Below are 21284 nucleotides of genomic sequence, written 5' to 3'. Positions count from 1 at the left end.
CACCAATTTTCCTTCACTTTTTAAAACCTTCTCTTTTTTTCTCTCTCTCCTTTCAGACAAGAGGAGGCCACATCTGGAGGACAGATGTATTCCCAGAGCTTGCTTCTCACTCACTCTCTCTTTCTCCTGTCCCTCCCTCCATCTCTCCCGTGCTCTCTCTTTTTTTTTTTTTTTTGGGGGGGGGGGGGGGGAACATGAGAGCTGAGCTAATTCTCTCCCCTCCCCTCCCGGCCTGACCCGGACCACCCACATTCGGAAACGCCTAGCTGTTCCTGAGGCCGAGCCGGCGGCAGCTTCCAGAGACAGAGCGGGTGGAAGGATGGGCTGCCACGGACGGTTTTAGCAGGAGTATCAATTACATCGGTGTCGAAGCTGCGAGGGGAGCCTGGGAGACAGCTTGGACCCTGAGTTTTTTGTTCCCCCCGCACCACAGCTATCTATATCTGCAGCAGAATGGACGCTGTTTACAGGAATGCGCCCCAGGAAGACACAAACTCAAGTCTTTGTTACAGGCTGCAAACTCTGTAACCCCAAAAGTGAAACTCCAAAACACACAGTCAAACATGTCAAGAAAACTAACAGTGAAGTGTAGCTAAAATAGCAGCTTTTATTTCCTCGGGAAGCAGTAATTAATTATGATATTTATATCTTAAAGCTGTAAACTTCTTGTATTTAGAGCTCAATGCCTCCACCTTGTGGCTGGTTTCTGGTACTGCATTGTGCACCTTTTTCTACAGCAGGGGAAATCATCTCACTTCAAGAAATTAAATGAAAACTTAAAGATGATTGCTAAAAGTACATTTTTTTATTGCCATAATTGTTACAAAATAATTTAAAAAGCAGTCCTAACCTGGTAAAATGATTGTAATAGTTCAGTTTGTCCAGTTTTTTTTAGCCACATTTACACACTTCTACCAGCAAGAGTCAGGGTCTCAAGCCTCTGATGCTTTTATTTTTTGTGTCAGAACCTGAGATCTTTAAAAACCACTGCTCTAAAAAAAAAACAAAAAACTCAGGAGTTTAACAGGATAACTAACAAGTTTAAAACTGGGAGTTGTCATAATGAGGCATCTCCACATGGGGCTTTTCGACATTTCCAGTATTCTTCCTGATATAAATTAGTTTTTCTTTTTTTTTTTTCCTCTCTTCATTTTGGACAGCTAAGTTCAAACACTTCCTGTAAATGTACAGTGCAGACTTTAAAATAATAATATCTAATATTTAGCATTTTTCACATCAACCTGCAGTCACCATAGTTAAAGAGTCAGGCATGAATAAAGAGCATGATCCTCAGTCACACAAAATCTTTCTTTCCCTTTGATAAAGTTTAAAATTTATTCTTAGTTAAAGATTTCATAACACGGTCAAAGTTTAATGGCAGCATCCATTCATTTTCTTTACCCGCTTCTCCTTCTTGGGTCGCGGGGAGCTGGTTCGTATCTCCAGCAGCCACTGACCGAGAGATGGGGGACACCGTGGACCATCTCCAGTCCATCACAGGGACACATGGAGACAAACAACCATTCGTGCTCTCACTCACACCTAGGGACAATTTTAGAGTCAATGAACGAATGTTTAAAAAAAAAAAGGAACAAGCACTCATTGTCTGCCATTCTCAGACGATTTGGTTGTAATGGAAAAACCCACAGAGAAATTGCAGCATTACAGAAAAAACAAAAACAAATCTCCACCCAGAACTAAATAACAGAGCTATCAACCTGCCCAGGAAAGTAGAAGCAAAAGAGCCGGTGTGTTTCTTCAGGATTAACGGGAAGTGAACCGCATCAGTGATCTTAAATAAATTTATCAGAACGTTTCAGTGTGGTGGAAGAAGATTTGTGTCAAATTCAAACTCTAAAAGACACTTTTTAAAGAAGACACTGAAAGTTCTGCACAATAAACACCAGCCGATAGAACAGTACTCTTGTGAAAATGGAAAATAAGTGGAGAAGCTGAGTGATGAAACTGTGGGCCGTGAAAGCTTTCATCCGTTACAGTTTACTGAAGCTTTCTTTGTAAAAGCTAACTTTAATGTTTGGCAATTTCCAAAGGGTTCAAAGGTTTCAGCAGTAGGAGGATGTTTAGGAAAAGGAGAAAAACCACCAGAAAAAAATTGAAATTTAAAACATCAGAAATGCATTTTACTGTTATTTGGAACAAGGCTGGGAAGGTTTGAAGAGTCCAAAATCAGCAGTTTTTGAGGACAATTTGTGAGAATTGTTGGCTCTTTGGAAGGACTGGGAGTGTTTTCAGAAAATCAGATGGAGAATTAATTCAGCTGAGACAAGGAACCGTCTCCCAAGGCCGTAAACCTGAAGGAAGTAATCTTGTAAAACCGATATGAATGAAAACATTTTAACTGGAGATTGTCTTGACGTTCTTTCTAGTCGTTAGGATCCAACTGTTCTTTTCTCAGAAATTAATCTGTCATCCACTGCCTGGAAAATGACTCACTGTCACACCGCCCAACATCGACCAATCAGAAGCCTCGGCAGATAAATGAGAACTCCTGTCCCATCAGGGGTGGTGTTGCAACAGGGCCCGTGCTTGTTTACTCAAAGATGGCTGCGCCCATGGATCGACAAAAATGGTTAAAAAACAAACTGAGGGAGGAAGAAAATCGTCATTTATTATGAAAAAAATACGTAGCAGAATATGTGCCAACCATGACACTACCACCAGTTTCCAGATGTAGCATAACTTTCCCAAACCATGACACTACCGCCACATTTTGTAGCTGTAGCATAATATGCCAAAATCATAATACTCTCACCATGGTTTCCATGACACTACCACTACATTTTCATAAATGGAAACGGGTTGATTTGATCAAATACAAGGAATGTCTTCCTCCAGCTTTAGTTCAAACACAGACGTTTAAAGGTGATTTATTTTGGTCATATTTATGCAGAAACACTTTGAAGCGTCACAGCTGCAGCATTTAAACAGATATTGGTCAGTTAGCTCCACAGATCGGTGATGCATCGTTTGCCATAAACAGTTAAAGAGATAAAAGGTAAAACTTCTTGCATATATTAATAAAACTATCTCTTATTTAGTTTTCTCGGTTTTCTCCTCAGTTTTCCTTTTCCCCACTTCAGTAGCCACGGAGCCCACAGTGGCCCCAACCATCCCTCCAAAGGGCCCTCCCACAAACAGGCCGACCAGCGCCCCCACCAGGGCCTCCCTTCTCACCAGCGAGGGCAGCCACCTGATCCAGGCCGTCAGCTTCTCCCACAATCCTCCGAGAAACGAGGGCGCGCGGGAGGGAGGCGAGGCACCGGAAGACGAGAAAATGCCGCCGAGATCCAAATCGAAACCTCCGACGCTCCTCTCCGCCTCCTCCCGGGCCGCTTCCACCTCCTCCTCCGTCACGCCTGCTTCGGCGTGTGTGGGCGACGCGGGCTCTCCCTCCCTCCGCCTCTGCCTCGCCACCTCCATCTGCCTGGTCCTCAGCCGCTCCTCGGCCTCCTGGTAGAGAGGGCAGCTGAAGTGCCGGCTCCCGCTCTCCCTCACGGCCTGCTCCACCTTCTCCAGCAGCTCGCCCGCGGCTCGCCGCTGCTCCTCGGCCCCGCCGCCGCGACTCTCCAGGGTGTGGTAACGGTCCCCGCACCTCGCCACCATCTCCAGGAGGTCTTTGCGCCACGTGACGAGGTAGCTCTCCAGCTGCTCGTCCTCCTCCAGCTCCTCCGTGTGGGTGAAGAGCACGATGGTGTTGCCGCTGACTGCAGAGGGGCCGAACAGCTTGGTCAGGGCGTCGAGCGCTTTGGTTTCATCTTCGGCCGGCTGGTTCACCGCCACACAGAGCAGGAAGGCATGCGGGCCGGGGCTGGATAAGGCAACGAGGGAGGAAATGTGTTTTCTTCTCTCCTCCGGGTCGCAGGCTGAGCTGAACCAGGCTGGACTGGACACCACCACTACCTACAGGGAGAACCAACACGTCAAACAGGCCGTTTTTGATCCTAACTTCTGAGCCACAACCAGCTGAAACAGGAAACCCTTCACATTAGGATCTGCTGTGGTGTTAGCACGGTATAAACAAGCAGAGCAGGAAATGTGGAGTTTATCTTCAGGAAGTTTTTCTCCTGAGGGGGGAGCTTCTTTTAGCACACCTAATTACAGAAGAAACCAGAAGCGAAACCTTAACAGATCAAAACATTGCGGTGGCTACACTGAAAGCAGCTAAATAAGGCTTAAAAGAATAGTTCAGATCTTTTAAAGTGGGGTTTGGAGGAAAGGTTATGAACAATTTATGTCTTGCCTATTGTAGAAACACACATTGAACAACCTCAGTTTGGACAAATATTGTTTTTTTTACTTCTACATTGTCCATTTTCTCCATAGTTTTATGTGCTTTACTAAGTTCATCCATAAAGGAAGACGTCATTATTTTCATATTTCTTCCACTGCGCCCTGCTAGTGATCTGGACCTGGAGGGTCACATTTCAGTCAGTGCCCTGTAATAGCTTTTTTTTTGTTTTGTTTGCTTGTTTACATGCAATTAACAAGGTTCTGAAGGAAACCACTAGGGTCAAATCCCAGTTGCTCCATTTCTCTTGTAACCTTACGTCCTGATTTATTCTCAACAACGATAAGAACGGCGTCCCAAAATGGTTGGCGTTGTGAAAGAGCGTGATCGTGTGCTGCCGTTCAAAGAGCCATCTGCAACAGGTGAGATATTAACTGTTTATAACCTTCACACAGAACCCCACTTCACATGTTTGCTGTAACATCTGACTGAACTAAAGTGAGTTTCCTGCTCCTACCTGGCTGCCAGCAGCCTCTCCTCTGTGTTTGGTGCACTCCTGAGCAGCTCCCTCAGCTGGGCCCTGGTCCTCCAGGCCCAGGATGGAGCAGACTGCAGGCCTGCTCCCGGCCTGTTTGGGGCCCAGGACCACCAGCCTCAGCTCTGCAAAGCAGCATCAGTGGGTTTTATTTAGTGTGTTGTCGTCTTTCAAAAGAGAAAAAAAAAAAAAAAAAGAACGGAGCGTGAAGTTCACAGAGCGAGTTATCAAACTCCCTGACCGCACATGACTCACTCCATTGTTTCTGTGCGGAGCTGTGTTTACTTCACCCCGCCTGCTGCCATCTGTGCAGCCGTGTTTGTCACCACCCCGTCTGCTCGGAACCGCCGACACTTTTCCGAGAACAGACGTCGCCCAAAGCAGCTGCCCTCTTCTCTCGTCGCAAACCGCAAAAAAAACAGCGAAAACACGCAGCAGAGATGCGCCTACACTTTTTTTTCCTATGCTACCACCCCCATGCCTCACTTTCAGTTTCTGGAATACCACATGCTAAACAAAAGCAGGATTTATCTTACCGGACTGGGAGGCAGATGTTGACATGTCTTACTGCTGCCTGCTGGCCTTAGTGTTGGATGAAAGGACTTCCTGCTTGCAGCAGACTGAGTCAGAGTCGGACCTGCCTCTGCTCCAGAGGCAAACACAGCGCAAACTCTTCTGCGCATGCGTCGATGGGAGAAAAAATATAAAAAAACATTTTTTTATAAACTAGACCAAAAAGAGCTCTCTGCGAAAATACAGAGAATACTGAGGCTGAAGAACGGAGCTGTTCAAGCTTAAAAAACCAGAAGACTAGCTGGAAGCTAAAGTAGCAGAGCACTAGCTAAAAGCCAGAAGTAGCAATATGCTATCTAAAAACTAAAAGTAGCACACTAGCAAAAAGTAGCAAATGCCTACCTAAGAGCTAAAAGTAGCAAAATGCTACCTAAAAGCTAAAAGTAAAAAAATTGAAGATAGAAGCGTTAAGTAGCAAAAGGCTAACTAAAAGCTAAAATCATCAAAACACTGACCAAAAGCAGCAAAATGTTAGCTAAAAGCTAAAAGTAGCAAAAGGCTAATTAGAAGTGAAAATACCCAAAAGTTTAGCTTTAAGCTGAAAATAGCAAAAGATTTACTAAAAGCTGAAATCATCAAAACGCTGGCTAAAAACATCAAAAGGCTGACTGATGACTATAAGTAGCAAAAAAGTTAGCTAAAAGTTAAAAGTAGCAGAATGTTAGCTAAAAATATAAAGATAAAAATATAGAGTCAGAGTTAGATAAAAATATAAAGTCTCCTAAAGCAGCTTCAAGGAAAAGAGATCTCTGTGTATTTCTGAAGGGAAAATATTTGTAAATGAAGTTAAATATTTTGAAAAGTGTAAAAGTTACATAAACCAAGTCATAGCACCATCTCCTGAATGTTTTAAATATATATTTATATGCTTAAAACAGCACTGAGTTTGCAGAAAAAGACTGAAAAAAACAACCTTGGTCAACAACAGTGTGACTTCAGCATTCACACAATTACTTAAATTCAAAAACAAGTTCACTTGGACCAAAATCAAGAGTTTAAATCTGGACGTTGGTGTTTTTATCTGTCTGTGTTCATGTCTGTTAGCAAAATATCTCATGAACCACAGGACGGATTTCAGTGAAACCTTTGGAAAGCAATCATTAGATGTGCATCAAAAACTGATTAAACTTTGGGTTCAAAATGGCCACCACCTTAATTGATCTTAACCAAGACAAAAGTGGCTTTATATTGATCTGGTAGTTGCTGAGAATCATCCACAACACACTCTGAGCACTGAAATGCTGCAAAACAGAGTGAGACTATGCATGTTATTTTCAAGTTTTGTCTAAAAATGGCTATAGCTTCTAAACCTGAATGAAAGAAGGTGTGCAGCCTCCATTCCTTCAATGAACACCAGCTGATTATTTAAATGCTGTGTTTAAAAGAAAGAAAGAAAACATTTTATTTTGGCAGATGTTTAATGTTCAGCTTTGAACTAATGGCAAACTGATGGAAGAGCTGTTCATTTTTGTTGTTGTTTTTTTCCCCCCACATCACATTTAAATGTCCTGGCATTGTCCAACCTAAATGCTTAAAATGTAAAAAAAAGAAATATACAGAATAGATACTTTACACATGGTGAATGAACAACTGAGGTGTGAGAAATTCCACGCTGTAGGCGTGTAACGCAGACACAGCCGTACAAGTTTAACCCCATTAAAGACCCGACAAACGCACGCGTCCAGACAATACGACCGTCCGTAAAACAGGCTGCTGTGCAGAAACAGCAAACACCGAGCCGAGGTGACAAACACGCAAACACGTTCAGTAAAAGGTGGTTTTAAAAACACGGCAATTAGAAAATTAAGAAACTTGTTTTTTTTCCTAAAAATACGCTTTAAAAAACATGCTGACGCTAGAAATGTCCAGATATTCAGATGCCAAGAAGAGGCTTAAGTTAAAGTCCTGAGGGCTCTCCGGTAACAGACCCCTCCAGTCAATATACAACTTTTTTTTTCCTTTCTTTTACTTTTGACAATGTATTCCTCCATATTCAGGCTCGTCGTGAACTCACAGTCCAGGCATGATGTAGGCGATGTTGTCCAATGTGTTTGACTGGGGAAAAAAAGAAAAGGATGTTTTAGAAAGCTATAGTCTAATATTACATCCTCCACACACGATTATAAGTTATTAGCACTTTTCACAACTCGTTTAATTTGTCCTTTTATGCTAAAAAATGTAGCTCTAACAGCAGAAACAAGATCAGTAGAAAAATGCAACCCTGCCATGAAAAGCACCACGGCAGATGGCAACCTTTGTGAGTGTTATCAGCATGTTACGACCAGAGGAATAAAAGAGATTTGTCTATCAAAATGATAGTCCCATAAACTATTTAAATGAATGTATGTTAACGGCTAATTTAAAAACCGAGGCACATTTTTATGAGCAATATGAATACTGTACCAAGACATTTCGAGGACATCCGTTTAGCTGCGGTATCTGCGCTGTGAGGCAGGTCAACGGGCCCAGAGCACACAAGATGGAGTCCAGAAGAACAGACAAACTCCCGGAGACCGCCACCATCCCCTAAACACAGCAGATCATAAGTCATGGGTCGGACGTGTTCAGGCCGGAGTTTCCTTCGTGGTGATTGATCAGAATGCAGAAGCTCACCTCTGTCTCCTGCAGCCGATGGCCGATCAGAGACAGGGACTCTCCAAGCAGCTGCAGGTGAGCCGCCGCATCGATGGGGTCGACGTCTGGCACTCGGGCCGGGGACAGGGACACGGTGCCAGGAGCTCTGGTTGGCGACACCACCCCCGCTGCCGGTCCTACGACTGTGACGGCAAAACCTTTAATTTACCAAGCAACGGAGCACGGCGTGACAGAAAACAGGAATGGGAAACCAGACAAACACACCTTTGCTTTTGCCATCGTTGACGGTCTTGTGTTTTATCGTGGTGGCCTCAGCTTTGTTCTGTTTGTGCTGCAGATACTGAGCTTTCTGCCTCCACACCTGACGAGAGCAGGGGACGCGCACAAACACGTCATCACAACTGCAAGAGCGGCGGCTATATTCATAAACGCAGACAAAACAAAAACCCACCAGTTTGTCCTTCTCTGGCATGGCCTTCCACACCTCTGCCAGCTTCCTGCTCAGCTCACCAAAGTCTGCAGAGAAAACGTACAAACGTTTTACACGATTGCTTTTTATTTACATGTGACAGGACAATGACTGAAGTATTCCACACATCAGCGCTGTACTGACCTAGTCCTGGTTGTTCCGCATTTATGTTGACCCTGTACTCTTTACAAAACACCTGGTATGCTGTAGTAGTCTTCCTCTTCGCCTAGATGAGAGTAAAAATATTCACGTAAGACAAAAAGGAAGGACAAAGCAGCCAAAACTACAAAACTAAGGACTGAGCAGCCCCCCATACCTTATCTTTCTCCTTATCGTGCTTTTCTCTGTCTTTATCCTCCTTCTTCTTCTTCTTCTCTGCTGTCCCATCGCTGCTTTGGTGGTGGGGAGGGATGGGCTTGCTCATGGCGTACATCGGACCAACAGCGCTGTGAGTGACGGTAGGATGGGAGTGGCTGTGGCTTCTGGAGGAGTCTGGTGAAAATATACACAAATGAAGGTTTCAGGGGATAAGAACTGTATCAGTGTTTCCGTCTCAGAGTTATATCCCTAAGAGTTCTTCTTTACGTTAGCGCAAAGTTCAGGTCTTTCAGAGTGGGGTTTTGTGGAAGGTTTTTGAACAGTCAGTATCTTATCTGCTGTAGATTGCTCTTTGGAGAAACAGAGGTTAATCCTGACCGGACTGATGAGGCTTTAACAACTTAAAAACACTGTTCTGCAACACAGAACAACATAGTAATATGTTGGAGTATAATTAGAATGTTGCAGAGCTTTATTAGGCCTTTAAAAGAGTGAAATCTGATGGACACGAGTGTATGAATACTTGATGCAGTCTGTCTCTCCTGTTAGTAAACGAAAACTACGCTCGCTGTTGTCCACACAGAAGTTTGGCTAATAACTGGTAGCAAAGCAAGCTGTGACAATGACGGATACAGGCGCATTGAGTGAGTCAGTTTCTTCATAAATTTGTTTTTAACAATCATTATAGGTGAACTATACCTTTAAGTAGAGTGCAAAAAGCTCAAGTGATTACAGAAAATATAACTAAGATCACACGGTTTACAGAATCTTTGATGTGTATAAAAATCCAAGGTCAATGTCAGTAAAAGAATATTAACAGAGAGGAATTTGGTCCCAAAATGGCAAGTTTTAGTACACCACAACCCTGCTTAAAAAATCCTTTAATTAAACATTAACTCACCACTAAATCCTTTACTGTGCTTCTTGTCCTTCCCACTTTTGTCCTTGTCCCGGTCTTTCTCTTTGTCCTTTTTCTTCTTGCTTTTCTTGCTCTTCTTCTTCTTCTTGGACAAGTGTGTATACGAATCATCTATAACCAGTTCACCAGCCTCCAGCTCCCCGCCAGACGAAGAGCTGTCATCTCCCATGCCACCCCCATAATGACCTGCGCGGGAGAGAGACGAACACAGATAAACACGACTTTCAAGCAGAAATCAGCAGAAATCTGAACAAAGTGTATTCTATGGAATACCGAGTGTTCGTTTTACCTTCCACCTCCACTTCCTTCCCAACTACAGGCAGCGGGTCTCTGTTCTGCTGCAGCTTCTTCTTCGGTGACTTTGATGGCTGCATCCTCTCTCTGTCTTTCTCCTTCTTCCCACCACTTTTGGATGAGTGTGACGTCAGTGGGAAGCTCTCCGGCTCCTCTTTCTCCGGCGACATGATGAGCTTCATTTTCAGTCCGTCTGCCTCGCGCAGAGTCAGGGGCTCCTCCTTGGGAGCTCCGCCGTGGAACAGAGACGACTTGGAGGAGGACGACGAGTGCTTCTTGAAGGACGACGACGAGGAGGACACGGGGCGGGAGAGCGAGAACGAGTGGGTGCCTTTGCCTCCACCTGCGCCGCCGCCGCTCTCGCGTTTGCGGTCCTTGGAGGAGTGGGAGGAGAACGTCGGATAGGAGGGCTTCTTGTGCAGGTGGGGGTTGGGGTCTGAGCCTGTGGCCATAGGAGAGGTAATGGCCTGCAGGAGGCCCATCGCTGTGTCTGTTGAATGTGACGATGAAGGGGACGAAAGAGGCGGCGAGCGGTCGGCAGACTTGTGTTTCTTCTTATGGGAAGGTGGACCTGAACCTTCGTGATCTGATGAAGCCAAAATAAAGGAAATAAACTTAACAGGAAGTTTCAAAAGTAAAACTTTTTCACAGTAAACTTCATCTTCTTTCGCGTTTCTACCAAGAAAACTTCTCACCCATGTAGTAGTAGTCATCGCTATGCTTCTTCTTCTTTTTGTGCAAGTCTCCGCTCATCATGAAGAATTCTGAATCCTAAAATGGATTAACACAATTATAGACTCATTTTTACCACTGTAACAAGCATTAACACCAAATTTGAGTGACTGAGGACAAATAACTTACCTTTGGCCGTTTCTTGGATGACTTTCGTACCTCAGCAGCAATCTCCTCCTCCTCTCGTAACAGATCCTTGTACGACCTCCTCTTCTCTCTCTGACTACGACCGGCCACAAGGCCTCCGTCTGCCCCCATGTCTAAAATATAACATATTTAAAGTGAGATCTCTTATGACAAGGTGTTTATTCCAATGCTGTATTTATTATAGTCTACAAGCAGCCTGTTTAGTTGTGCAGTAGAAGGGAAATAAATGCAGTTTTTGTGACACATATCAAGTACATTAGAGGAAAAAAATAACCCTTTTTTCTTTACCCTTTAACTCCTCATATGCCATGGTTTCTTCTTTACTTGTGTTGGGATTTGGTAGTCAACATGAGAAGTAGGACACTGCCCTGTTAAGCGCACCACATAAAAAAAACAATGCAAGTTATTTATTAAATGGTAATAATGTGACCAAAAACAAACAGTAGTCGTGGAAAAACTCAAGACATTTGATAGTTTATTGAGAAGACAGATGTTGGCAGGTGTGTCTAAGTACTACAAGCAGGATAGATACTGTAAGTACCCTGAAGGGACTCAAAAATAGACAAGTGTTGCCACTTGTGGTATAATATCATCCGTGTTATGATTTCAATAATCTGGTTTAGTCTGTCACCTGCAACCCGGTGTAAAAAAAAAAAAAAAACTAACTAAACACATTACCGCCTACTTTCGTAAACATACAAAAACACACCCCCTATCTTTTCACTTTGGCAGTCAGACTCCAGCATTGCTACGGCTACAAGAGATCCCTCCGAGTTTCCAGTCAGCGTTCCGGCGGGGGCGGCTCAGGAAACACCGAGGCTTTGCGGAGACAGCAAGGCCGAGGCCGCTGCGAGTGCACGGAACACCGCGACAAACACCTACTCCGCTAACTCTGTAGTTTTCCACCTCCTCCCTGTTTGAGTGCAATTTAAAAAAAGCTTCAAAAAGGTGAGGAATACGAGGCTTCGTTAATTTTTACTACCTCAATGGGGTCTCCAATTTACGCGGGTCCTGCCGCCATCTTTACTGTCGGCAGACAACAAAACGTCTCCGCACAAGGGGGCGGGGCGTCGGCCAACGCAGCCAATCAGCTGCAAGAAATGAAACCAGAGGCTGCAAAGTTGCTCTGTTTAATGTGTAAATACAATGTGTAACATGCAAATTATGTACATACAAATACACGATAAACTGTGTCAAGTGCCACAAACAGCAAAGATATTCATTTATTGATTCATATCTATTTCCAACATCTTTACAATACAGTTCACAAAGAAACATGTTACAAAAAGAAGGCAACAAAATAAAGACACTTTTCATAGGAGAACATCAAAATCCATCAGTCAGAACCGTCAAATCATTTGTTTTATAATTATCACAGTATATTTAATAATGAAAGGCAAAAAGAGAAAACACATACACCCACACACACTGAATCACCCTTACACACACAAACTAAAAGAGCCAGGGTCCCTCAGTACTTCTGAGTTACCTTCTACTTCACTAAATCCTTGTTCTCGGGGTATTTTTACCTTGTTTGTTTGTTTGTTTTTAAACCTAAAGCTGTCACTTTGTCATTAATATGTACTGACAGCACTTCATTTTAAAATTCAAGCTCTATTCTGTGCCAGGACACCACGTTAGCACCTTAGCACACAGGTCTGTAGTGGCGTGGCTGGTAAAAGCTCTCTTATCTTGGTTAAAATAAGGCGTGCGGTTGTCCAACAGAGCCGTGCTTTATCTGAACACTGAGATTGGGGCAGACCTGATGGTTCAGGTTGTGGATGGAATAAAAAATTTTAAAAAAAGAATCCGAGGCTTGTCCCGCTCGAAAAAGAGCAGGGCGTCGCTTCTGCACGCGCTTCGTTCTCTACCTGTCGCCCAAGTTCTGTTTCTGCAGACTGAGTGACGTGAAACTGGCTAGCAGATCCGTCACCTCGTCCACCTGAAGGAAAGAAAAGCAGGCGGCCACGTGAGAGAGGCGCTGAGACAAAAGTAGACTCATTTACAGTTTATTAGCAGCAGGTGTAAACGCAGAACCAATACGCATGGTTGGTATTTCACGCAGTTCTTACCTGCTCTCTGGTGCGTGTGTGCTGCAGCTGTGTCGAGATGTGCTCCAGCCTTTCTTTAGCTTCGCTCTGACCCATTAAGTTCAGGTATTCTCGAAGCATCTGGATAATCTGGACGGGAAACAAACAGGTTGATCTGTATCAGTCCAGAATGCGGACACGTATGTCTGTCACAAAAAAGGTCCAAATCTTGACGCATTGACTCCTTCTGTACCTGTAAGACTTCCCCCCTTAGGGTCTCTAAGCTGCGTGATTCTCCCTCTTGCAAAATGTTAAGCTTGGAGCGGGCCAGATGCAGCGGGGTCCTGCCTGCTCGATCGAGGGCGTCCACACGGGCTCCTGAAGGGAAACAGCGAGGAAATATTTAATCACACATTTAGAAATTGTAATAAATGTTTGATTTATTCTAGTAAAAAAACAAAACATTTAGCATGTCTAAATTTACATGTTACTGTCTGAATCATAACTACAACCATTTACTTACAGATCTGTGTGTTTTTGTACACCTGAGGTTAGATTTGACAAATTTTAGAACCTGATTTTTTTATTTTTTATTTTACAGTACATCCTGAAACATAAAAGAGAGCAGTTTTCTTCTTCCTCCATACTGTTTGGAGGAAACACTCGACTTTGCTTCCAGTTTTGAACCAAACAACAACAAAAGAAACGTATTATCGGGCACTTTTTTTCCCCAAAAGCCTCACCTCCTCTCAGCAGCGTGGTGATTACGGGCACGTGGTTGGTGCAGGCCGCTGCAGGAACAAACACCAGAACACATTTCCCTTGAATGTTTGATGCTTTTCACTTTTCTATTCACTTCAGCAGCTCAGTAAACAAAACTAAACAGCACGTCCAGGTGTTTTGTTGTTGTTTTATTTACAGGTCAGGGTGGTTCTCTCACCCAGATGCAGAGGGGTATTCCCCAGGCTGTCTCTCTGGTTGGGGTCTGCGCCGTAGCTCAGCAGCAGCTGCACTGTAACACAAAAACGACATTTAAAAGAAAGGCTTGTTCACTTTCAGTCTCTTGCGTTACAGTCTCGACTGCAGGAAGCTGCTCTGGAAACTGCTGGAAGGTGTTTTCCTTGACCCTGCCACTCCCTCTGCGATGGTGCAGGGGATATTTTAACACCTAAATATGAACCTGGTTGTGCTTTTCGGGTTTTGGGTTTTTTTTTACATTTCTGCTTTTCTGTTGTACGAGCTGCAGTGGCCGAGCGGGTTCAAGAGCGAACGACACAAAAGCGAAAAGAGTCAGAGCAGTAAACCGGTAACCTGTTTCAGTGTTGCTGCTTTTCACAGCAGTTGCATTTTACCAGCCGAATAACACGAAACTCCCGCTGACAGACTTTGAACCGACGCGACTCGACGGGACTTCCTTGATTCACAAAGCGAGCACTTACGGCAAAGGAAAGGAAGCAGTTTATGACAAAAAAAAAAAAAAAAAACCCATCACATAAACCATAAACTGATCTTTCATTTATAGTGGTTACATTTACCGGCGTACGTAAAAGCAGCTGCAACTCATTTTTTTTTTTTTAAACACTTGAGCTAAACATCACTTTAGTTTTCAGTGGAGATACAAAAAAATTCAAAAAAATATTGAAAAATGCTGCACGGATTAAAGTTCGGAGAGGATTTGAATAAAAATGAGTGACGTTTTAATGCAACCAAGGCAGTAAAACAACGAGTCAGAGTAGAGGAGCATCATTCACCTTTCTATCAGAAATGGACGGAACATCAAATCAGGCACTAAACATAAAAACAAAGCTTTCCTATTACAGTATTTAATGTTTAACTACAGTTCATGTTAGCCCTCTGCAGTCATGTATCAGCTGAAGGGAGTGGATAAAAGCAGGTGAAGTCTTCCTCTCTGTAGGTTTCAGCTTGTTGAACAGCTGCTGTAATAAAAGACTGATTCCTTTTTACTCCCAAAAGTTGAACTGTGCCTACAGTAACAAGCACAGTTGTTGTCAGCGCTCTTTAAAATAAAAACAAAGTTTAGTTTCATGGTTGAACCGAAGCAGAACTTTGCACCAGGTTGCTTCTATATCAATTAATACAGTTATCTATGTCTTATACTAATCCAACCAGCAGATAATGGATTTTTTTTTTAATTTAATTAAGTGACACCCTGACAGGACTCCATGAGCTCCGTGAATGAGCTCACTGGATTTGCATACGGTTTTCTATAATGGCACGATTACCAGCAGAGATTTCACAAAGAAAACTTTGAAATGTTTTCGGCGGGACTAAAGCCGTCAAATGTGAACTCGCGGTTAGAAGGTTAGTCTAATACTGGAGGAACTATTTAACAGAAAATGTAGTGTTGTGAATTTCAGTGGAAAGCATAAAGAAGTAAAAAAAAATCCCAACTCATCTGTACACCCTTAGTTGTTAATGTCACTACATGCAGCTCTGACCTGTCATTTGCAAAAAGTGACATTTGAATATAAAATAGCTGCATTGTTCATCTTTCTAGATTGTATCTGAGGCGGGACAGGCCCCAGGTCCGGGGCTGGACTTTAATAAGGTTAAAAGCTGCACTGAAAGAAACTCGTCATTGATTCTATTCTATTGCTTTTATTCTGCTTGTATTTATATGTTAATTTGAATTCTACTGATGCCTTTTCTCTTGTATTGAGACTTAATACAATTGTTCTCGGTTTCTATTTATGCTGCCATCAACACCAGGACTCCCTGGAAGAAGAGATGGTTTCTCTCGGGGCAACCTTCCAGGTAAAATAAAATAAGGTGCGTAAAGGTGATCAGGTTTGTTTTCCTGAAATGTAGAAAACGATGGCCTTTTTTTGGTGTATAGTGGAATGGGAATGATGTTTAGCTACTGCCACGCCAAACTAGCTCGACATCTGTAAAATAAACTGAGTTGTCACCCTTTTGGAGTCAGTTGACTGTGGTTGTGCATCTTGAACCAAGCTGACTCCAAAAGTTAACCAGCTGTAGATTAGACGTACATCCTATGATTACTTCTAAAAGGTTTCATTAAAATCCATCCAGTGGTTCATGAGGTATCATGCTAACACTACAGTGAAACAAACACACACAGACACAATCAGAAACATTATCTCCTTTGCCTTCAGTGACATGTTGATTCTGTATAAATCTTTTAAGTTTTTTTTTTTAAAACTTATTTGTTGTTTTAAATCACTTTGTTCCACGACGCGACTAAAAATACTTATTCGTTGCGTATTTAAAATTAGAAAATTAGGGTAAAATATATTCAAGCCCTCTAAATCACGCACATTAATTAATCTAGACAGCGTTCCAAGTCTTTTGCTGGCAGATGGTTAATGCTGTATTCCGGGGTATAATTTCAGTACGGCTTAATGGAATTTTATAAACCCGGATATCGCCCAACCCTAAATCAGAGGCGAAGCCGACTCGGTCCGAGGGCCACGGGTCTAAAAGGAGCCGTTTCGAACCCACCGATGCTGTCGTTTCCATTGCAGGAGGAGAAATGAAGAGCTGTCCTTCCCTTGTCATCTGCCGCACAGGGGTCTATGTCATCTTGCAGAAGCTTTCGCACTATAACAATTCAATAAACACACACACAGAGATATCCTTAATTATCCTTTCCTCACACGGCTTTGCAGATCATTTGCCTACTGCGTCGCCACACTGATACCTGTGTCGATATCGTTGCTGTTGGCTGCTTCCCTCAGTCTCTTGGCAGCTGTGGAGATAAGATAGTCAAAGTGACAGGGATGGAAACATCACTCTATAAATTTCTGGGAAAGACAAAATTATTATATGTATAGGAGCACTTTTCATAACACAGTTATTGTTATACAACTATAAACAGGAATTGATAGCTTTAAAATATTTTCTACATTTCATTTTCTATATAACTTTTCTTATGTGTGCCATAGGACCCAACATTTCCTGTCTTTATTTCTTGTTTTATCCATATTATTGCTGTTCATGCAACAATGGCGTGTTCAGATACCAATTTTACAATGTTTTCGCATTTCCTAAGCCCTTGTTTATAAAGTAAATGACCTGTTTCTTACCGTAAATGTCTTTCGCAATAGGACCCAGGTTCCGGACGGTGCGGTGTCTCCTGGCCCGGCTCCCCGTTATCTTCCCCAGCTTCCCCGCCACCCCACCCGGCTCGAGCTCGCCTCGTCCCGGCTCCCACAACAAGTGCAGGTACCTGAGCTCTTTGTCGTCCCTCTGCCCGACTCGACCCAGAACCATTTTGCCCTCCCCGATGCCGCTTATCCCGAAGCCGACAGCGGCAGCGGCAGCGGCGGCAGCAGCGGGACCCACGTCGTCCACCATCCTCCCCGCTTTACCGTCCGCCGCTTCCAGGGGCTCGCGCCTGGGTTCGTACTCCCCCTCGGAGCTGGATCGGTCATGATCCGAGACAACGACGTCCATGTTTTATCGTGATTTACAGCGAGTTTTGCTGTCCGTAAAACAACCCCTGCCAAACCTAAACAGGAAACGCAGCTTTCAGCGGAATTAGGGGTCGAGTTTCCCCGCAGCATGTTTATCGTCCGCGGCCATTGCTGCAAGAAGCGTCAACAACAGCAAAATGTCTTTTTTTTAAACAATTTACGTTTCATCGTAGTAAGAGGTGCAGCCATTGTACAATCAACTGCTACACATCGCTAATGACCAATCAGAATTCACCTTGTTTATTTACTGCTGGCCAATAGGATGAACGCAATGAAGCAACCAATCAAATGCGCTTTGTGGAAGACCAATCAGAGCCCAAATATATCTGAGCATGCGTACTAGGAAATATGTAAAACCCGAGGACAACCGTGTGCTTGTGTGTTTGTTCCTCTGTCTGTTAACAAAATATTTCATGTACCAGAGGATAGATATTAATGAAACTTCCAGAAAGTATTGAGTGGATGTACATCTACAACTGATTAACATTTGGAGGCAACCCGATTCAAGATGGCTGTCACTTCCAACTGACATTAAAAAACACAAAATGGCTCTAACTCAGCCAATTTCACAGGTAATGACCTAAAATCTGGTGCGGTAGTAGTTGAGACTGATCCCCAACACATATTCTAAGCACTAAAAAATTGTGCTAGGTCTTTGTTTCAACTTTTGCCATTACCTATTAGGAGTCATTTGTGTTTGTCTGTTAGCAAAATATCTTATGAACCACTGGATGGATTTTAATAAAACTTTCAGGAAATAATCAGTAAATGCATATCTACAAGTGAACAACTTTTGGAGCCAATACAACTTAAAATGGCCACCACAGCCAACAAATCTTAGAAAACACACAAATGGTGATAATTCAGTCAGTTTTACAGATATTTTGCTAAAAATTGGCATGATAGTAGCTGAGAGTCATTCACAATACATACTCGGACTGTGACATCTTGCGGTATCACATGACAACACACAGATCTTTTTTTTTTCCAAGCTTTGACCAAACAGCCACAACTCCATCATATCTCTACAAAACATTATCTTAGTCTAAACGTCTGTAATGAAAGGCAGGGGGCGATATGTGTCCCATCAATGAATGATAGGTCATTCATATTTCTTATATATGTTTATTTTTTTTAAATATGTAAAAACAAATAATGCATAATACTTCGTAAAAAAACCACCTCATTTTACACAGAGTTCAATAACACACAGTGCCGTAAATATAAAATATGTGTGAAGAATAGAGGAGCTTTGAGGAAAAAAGCAGCTTTTCGATAATAAGAAGTTTCCAACCTGTAGGTTTTAACATAAATAAGTCCTCCAATAAGTCTGGGGGACAAGAGAATCATTAATAGATAAGGAAATACTGATTGTTTTGAAGAAAGAAAAAATAAGTCTTTAGTTGAATTACTCAAGCAGTGAACTTACACCCATGCTGAGGATAGTCTGTGAGAATAAATTAGTGTATTTTATAAAATCACTGGATAAAACTGGTTAGGACTCCCTGATCAGTAGGACAGTATTCTTTTCAAATATTTGGTCTTGTGGAGGGAACCATTTTTAGCGAAGGAGGTAGCGATTTAGAGCAACTTAAACAGCCTTGCGCCACTTGAGCAGGCCAAACAATCAGAAGTCAAGTTTCAGTCCTGACGACATGGCTGCCCCGGCCGGCGCCAGGTAGTGCGGGAACGCCGAGTCAGCCCCTGGCGTGCCGGCTGCACCCCGCTCTGCGGCCGCCGTCGCTCCAGCACTGGGAACCGGCTCCCGAAGTCGGTGGCTGCGCGGGACGCCTCGCCGATTCAAGTAGCCCTGCTGGCAAAAGAGCGGCGGCTTGCGGTGCGTGAGGGCTGAGCGGAAACAGGATTCTGGACGAACAGAGAGGAAACACAAAAACGAGAGTCCAACACGTATCAGAACTGACTGGGTTGCAGCCATGTTTGCGTTGGCTAATGTTGACTAGCTGATTGTTTATAATCCTTCCACAGAAGCCCCCCTTTAAAAGGCTTGAAGGATTACTTTAACCTCCTGCTTTACCTGCATAGAAGGCTCTGAGGTCAGTGTTGACACAATGCTCCAGGAAGCGTCGCAGTGGCTGGATGTGAGACAGGGGACCGTCCCACTCTGTGAGGAAGTCTTCAACCATGTGATGAATCGCCTCGGGTCTTGGTAAAGGCCAGCCCTGGGGGCGCGTCTTCATTTCTTCCTCTGAGATGTAAAACATATAAATAAATATATGAGCAGGAGCTTTCTGATGTTTGCAGCATTTCTTCTCACCTGTCGGGAGTGTTTTGTAGTAATATAAAACAGGGTGGAGAAAGTTGGATTCCCAAGCTCTGGTCCAGTCGGTCTCCGCCCTGTCGCGCCCAAGGGAGTCGATCTCCTTCTTCCCGTACTGCATGGCGACCACTATCAGCCCGTGGCTGGAAACCTCGTGGCCGGAGAGAGAAGAAAAGTGGGGCAAGGCCTGGAGGAGGAACTCCTCCACGTACTCACAGTGAGCGCTGGAAGACGAGCAGAGGACAGGAGAAACATATGAGAACAGGGAAAGCGATGCAAGGATTTGTGTTTTCTTGTACAGCTTCAGTAAGGTCAAGAGGTGCAGAAAGACAATCTGTTCGATAAACCATCGTTAGTTCACGTTACTTAAAAGTAGAGGTGCTTTGGGTGTCAATTTCCTTCCGGCCAAAACATGTTTGAAGGAATGAAACCCTGAATGAAAGAATATTACAGCTGGATTGTCAGAACTCAGCGTCTTGCGAAGAAAAAAACAAAACAAGGCTCAGCGGGAAAAAAAGCAACACCAAAGCAGCATCTGCTCACCCTCGAAGAAGGATAACATCCCCGAGCACCTCAAACATCTGGTACGGCCCGGAAGCCTCGCCGATCCGCTTCAGAATCCAGGACAGCAACTGCGACGTCGAGACTTTGGTGGATGGCCACGGGTTGCCGTGGTAGCGGCGTTCGAGCACACGGTGTACGGCTCGGGCTGAGGGGCGAATCAACAAGTGGCACAGACAGTTTGGTTTTAAATACACTTTGTCTCCATGAATCGTGTGAACCACAATGTGAGAAGATACACTCCACTCCTGATTTTTAAATGAATACTTTACTTTTTCCGTTCTTCCAAAACTCTCTGTCCAAACGTTCTAACAAAAGCGCTGAAATACCCATGCTGCACCACTAGGTGGAGACAACGTCCACAATAATGACACACCAAAACTCAAGAATATTCTTAGATTGGCTAAAGGTTTGACCAAAACTGTTGCAGCTCCTTTATTTTCTTTAATATTGTTTTCAATTTCATCTCAGTAATGAACCATTTCATCACCTGCTCAAAGTTTAATGGTAACATGATTAGGATAAAGTGAGGCTGCTTTATCGTGTTTCTCTAAATCTGTGTTTTTCCAATCTACATGGTACAAAAATTTTATTGATGCGTGCCAAAGTTTTGAACAAAGATGATCTGTTCGTGCTCAGAATATGTGATAGAGATTATTCTGATCTCCTACCACACCAAATTTGAGCTAAATATCTACAAAAATGCCCAAGTTATTGACATTTTAGTGTTTGCTAAGTTTGATCAGCTGCGGCAGCCATCTTGAATTGAGCCCACTCCAAAGGTTAATTGGGCCTCGTTCACGGAAACGCAGTTTTTTTCTAAAACGATCATTTTGTTTGTCCAGTAATTATCTTCATAAATGTTAAAACAAACAAAAAAAGAACAATAATGACCTAAGACCCTGCAGTAATTGTGCCAGGCCTGTAGGAGGTGCTGTAACGCTGCTACAAAAACACACTAATAATGGTAAACAAGGTGTGGAGCATGCACATAAAGCTCATACAGGTGCTGGTCATAAAATTAGAATATCATGAAAAAGTAGATTGATTTCAGTAATTCCATTTAAAAAGTGAAACTTGTATATTATATTCATACATTACATACAAACTCATATTTCAAATGTTTA

The 21284-nt window shown here is 43.3% G+C and overlaps 4 protein-coding genes across 7 annotated transcripts in view; all 4 read right to left on the bottom strand.

Moving 5' to 3' along the window:
* Positions 1 to 884: 884 nt before the first annotated feature.
* Positions 885 to 5482, bottom strand: si:dkeyp-69e1.8 (uncharacterized protein LOC100001340 homolog). 2 transcript variants are annotated; one of them, XM_017416538.3, is made up of 3 exons: positions 5321 to 5462; positions 4767 to 4909; positions 885 to 3921 (listed from the first exon to the last, which is right to left on the bottom strand). In XM_017416538.3, the coding sequence occupies exons 1-3, from the start codon at positions 5343 to 5345 to the stop codon at positions 3052 to 3054; spliced, it is 1038 nt and encodes a 345-aa protein (XP_017272027.1). In that variant the 5' UTR covers positions 5346 to 5462; the 3' UTR covers positions 885 to 3051. The 2 variants fall into 2 exon arrangements, with proteins under 2 accessions (XP_017272027.1, XP_037834752.1); XM_037978824.1 differs by lacking the exon at positions 4767 to 4909 and having other exon boundaries at positions 5321 to 5482.
* Positions 5483 to 6756: 1274 nt separating this feature from the next.
* hmgxb4a (HMG box domain containing 4a) lies at positions 6757 to 11923 on the bottom strand. Of its 2 annotated transcripts, none has more exons than XM_017416509.3 (13): positions 11814 to 11923; positions 11120 to 11199; positions 10814 to 10944; positions 10648 to 10723; positions 9948 to 10538; positions 9641 to 9844; positions 8738 to 8913; positions 8566 to 8647; positions 8404 to 8468; positions 8217 to 8313; positions 7971 to 8134; positions 7761 to 7883; positions 6757 to 7412 (listed from the first exon to the last, which is right to left on the bottom strand). In XM_017416509.3, exons 2-13 carry the CDS (start codon positions 11139 to 11141, stop codon positions 7368 to 7370), a joined length of 1776 nt encoding a protein of 591 aa, XP_017271998.1. In that variant the 5' UTR covers positions 11142 to 11199; positions 11814 to 11923; the 3' UTR covers positions 6757 to 7367. The 2 variants fall into 2 exon arrangements, with proteins under 2 accessions (XP_017271998.1, XP_017271999.1); XM_017416510.3 differs by lacking the exon at positions 11814 to 11923 and adding an exon at positions 11541 to 11784.
* Positions 11924 to 12024: 101 nt separating this feature from the next.
* Positions 12025 to 17520, bottom strand: ankrd54 (ankyrin repeat domain 54). The gene is made up of 8 exons (XM_017416518.3): positions 16929 to 17520; positions 16544 to 16591; positions 16345 to 16443; positions 13802 to 13873; positions 13605 to 13652; positions 13115 to 13239; positions 12904 to 13011; positions 12025 to 12773 (listed from the first exon to the last, which is right to left on the bottom strand). Exons 1-8 carry the CDS (start codon positions 17296 to 17298, stop codon positions 12699 to 12701), a joined length of 945 nt encoding a protein of 314 aa, XP_017272007.1. The 5' UTR covers positions 17299 to 17520; the 3' UTR covers positions 12025 to 12698.
* Positions 17521 to 18400: 880 nt separating this feature from the next.
* The window catches only part of foxred2 (FAD-dependent oxidoreductase domain containing 2), an 8101-nt gene continuing 5217 nt past the window's right edge, over positions 18401 to 21284 (bottom strand). For both annotated transcript variants that reach the window (XM_017416467.3, XM_037978755.1), the window contains exons 7-10: positions 20140 to 20305; positions 19594 to 19820; positions 19354 to 19524; positions 18401 to 19184 (exon numbers count right to left, since the gene is read on the bottom strand). In XM_017416467.3, coding sequence (XP_017271956.1) covers positions 18946 to 19184; positions 19354 to 19524; positions 19594 to 19820; positions 20140 to 20305 — 803 coding nt within the window. In that variant the 3' untranslated portion in view covers positions 18401 to 18945. The remainder of the gene's footprint in view (positions 19185 to 19353; positions 19525 to 19593; positions 19821 to 20139; positions 20306 to 21284) is intronic.

This window comes from Kryptolebias marmoratus, linkage group LG12 (genome assembly GCF_001649575.2).
Source record: "Kryptolebias marmoratus isolate JLee-2015 linkage group LG12, ASM164957v2, whole genome shotgun sequence".
Taxonomy (NCBI): domain Eukaryota; kingdom Metazoa; phylum Chordata; class Actinopteri; order Cyprinodontiformes; family Rivulidae; genus Kryptolebias; species Kryptolebias marmoratus.
Note: the sequence above shows the minus strand (reverse complement) of the source record. Positions and strands in the feature narration are given on the sequence as shown.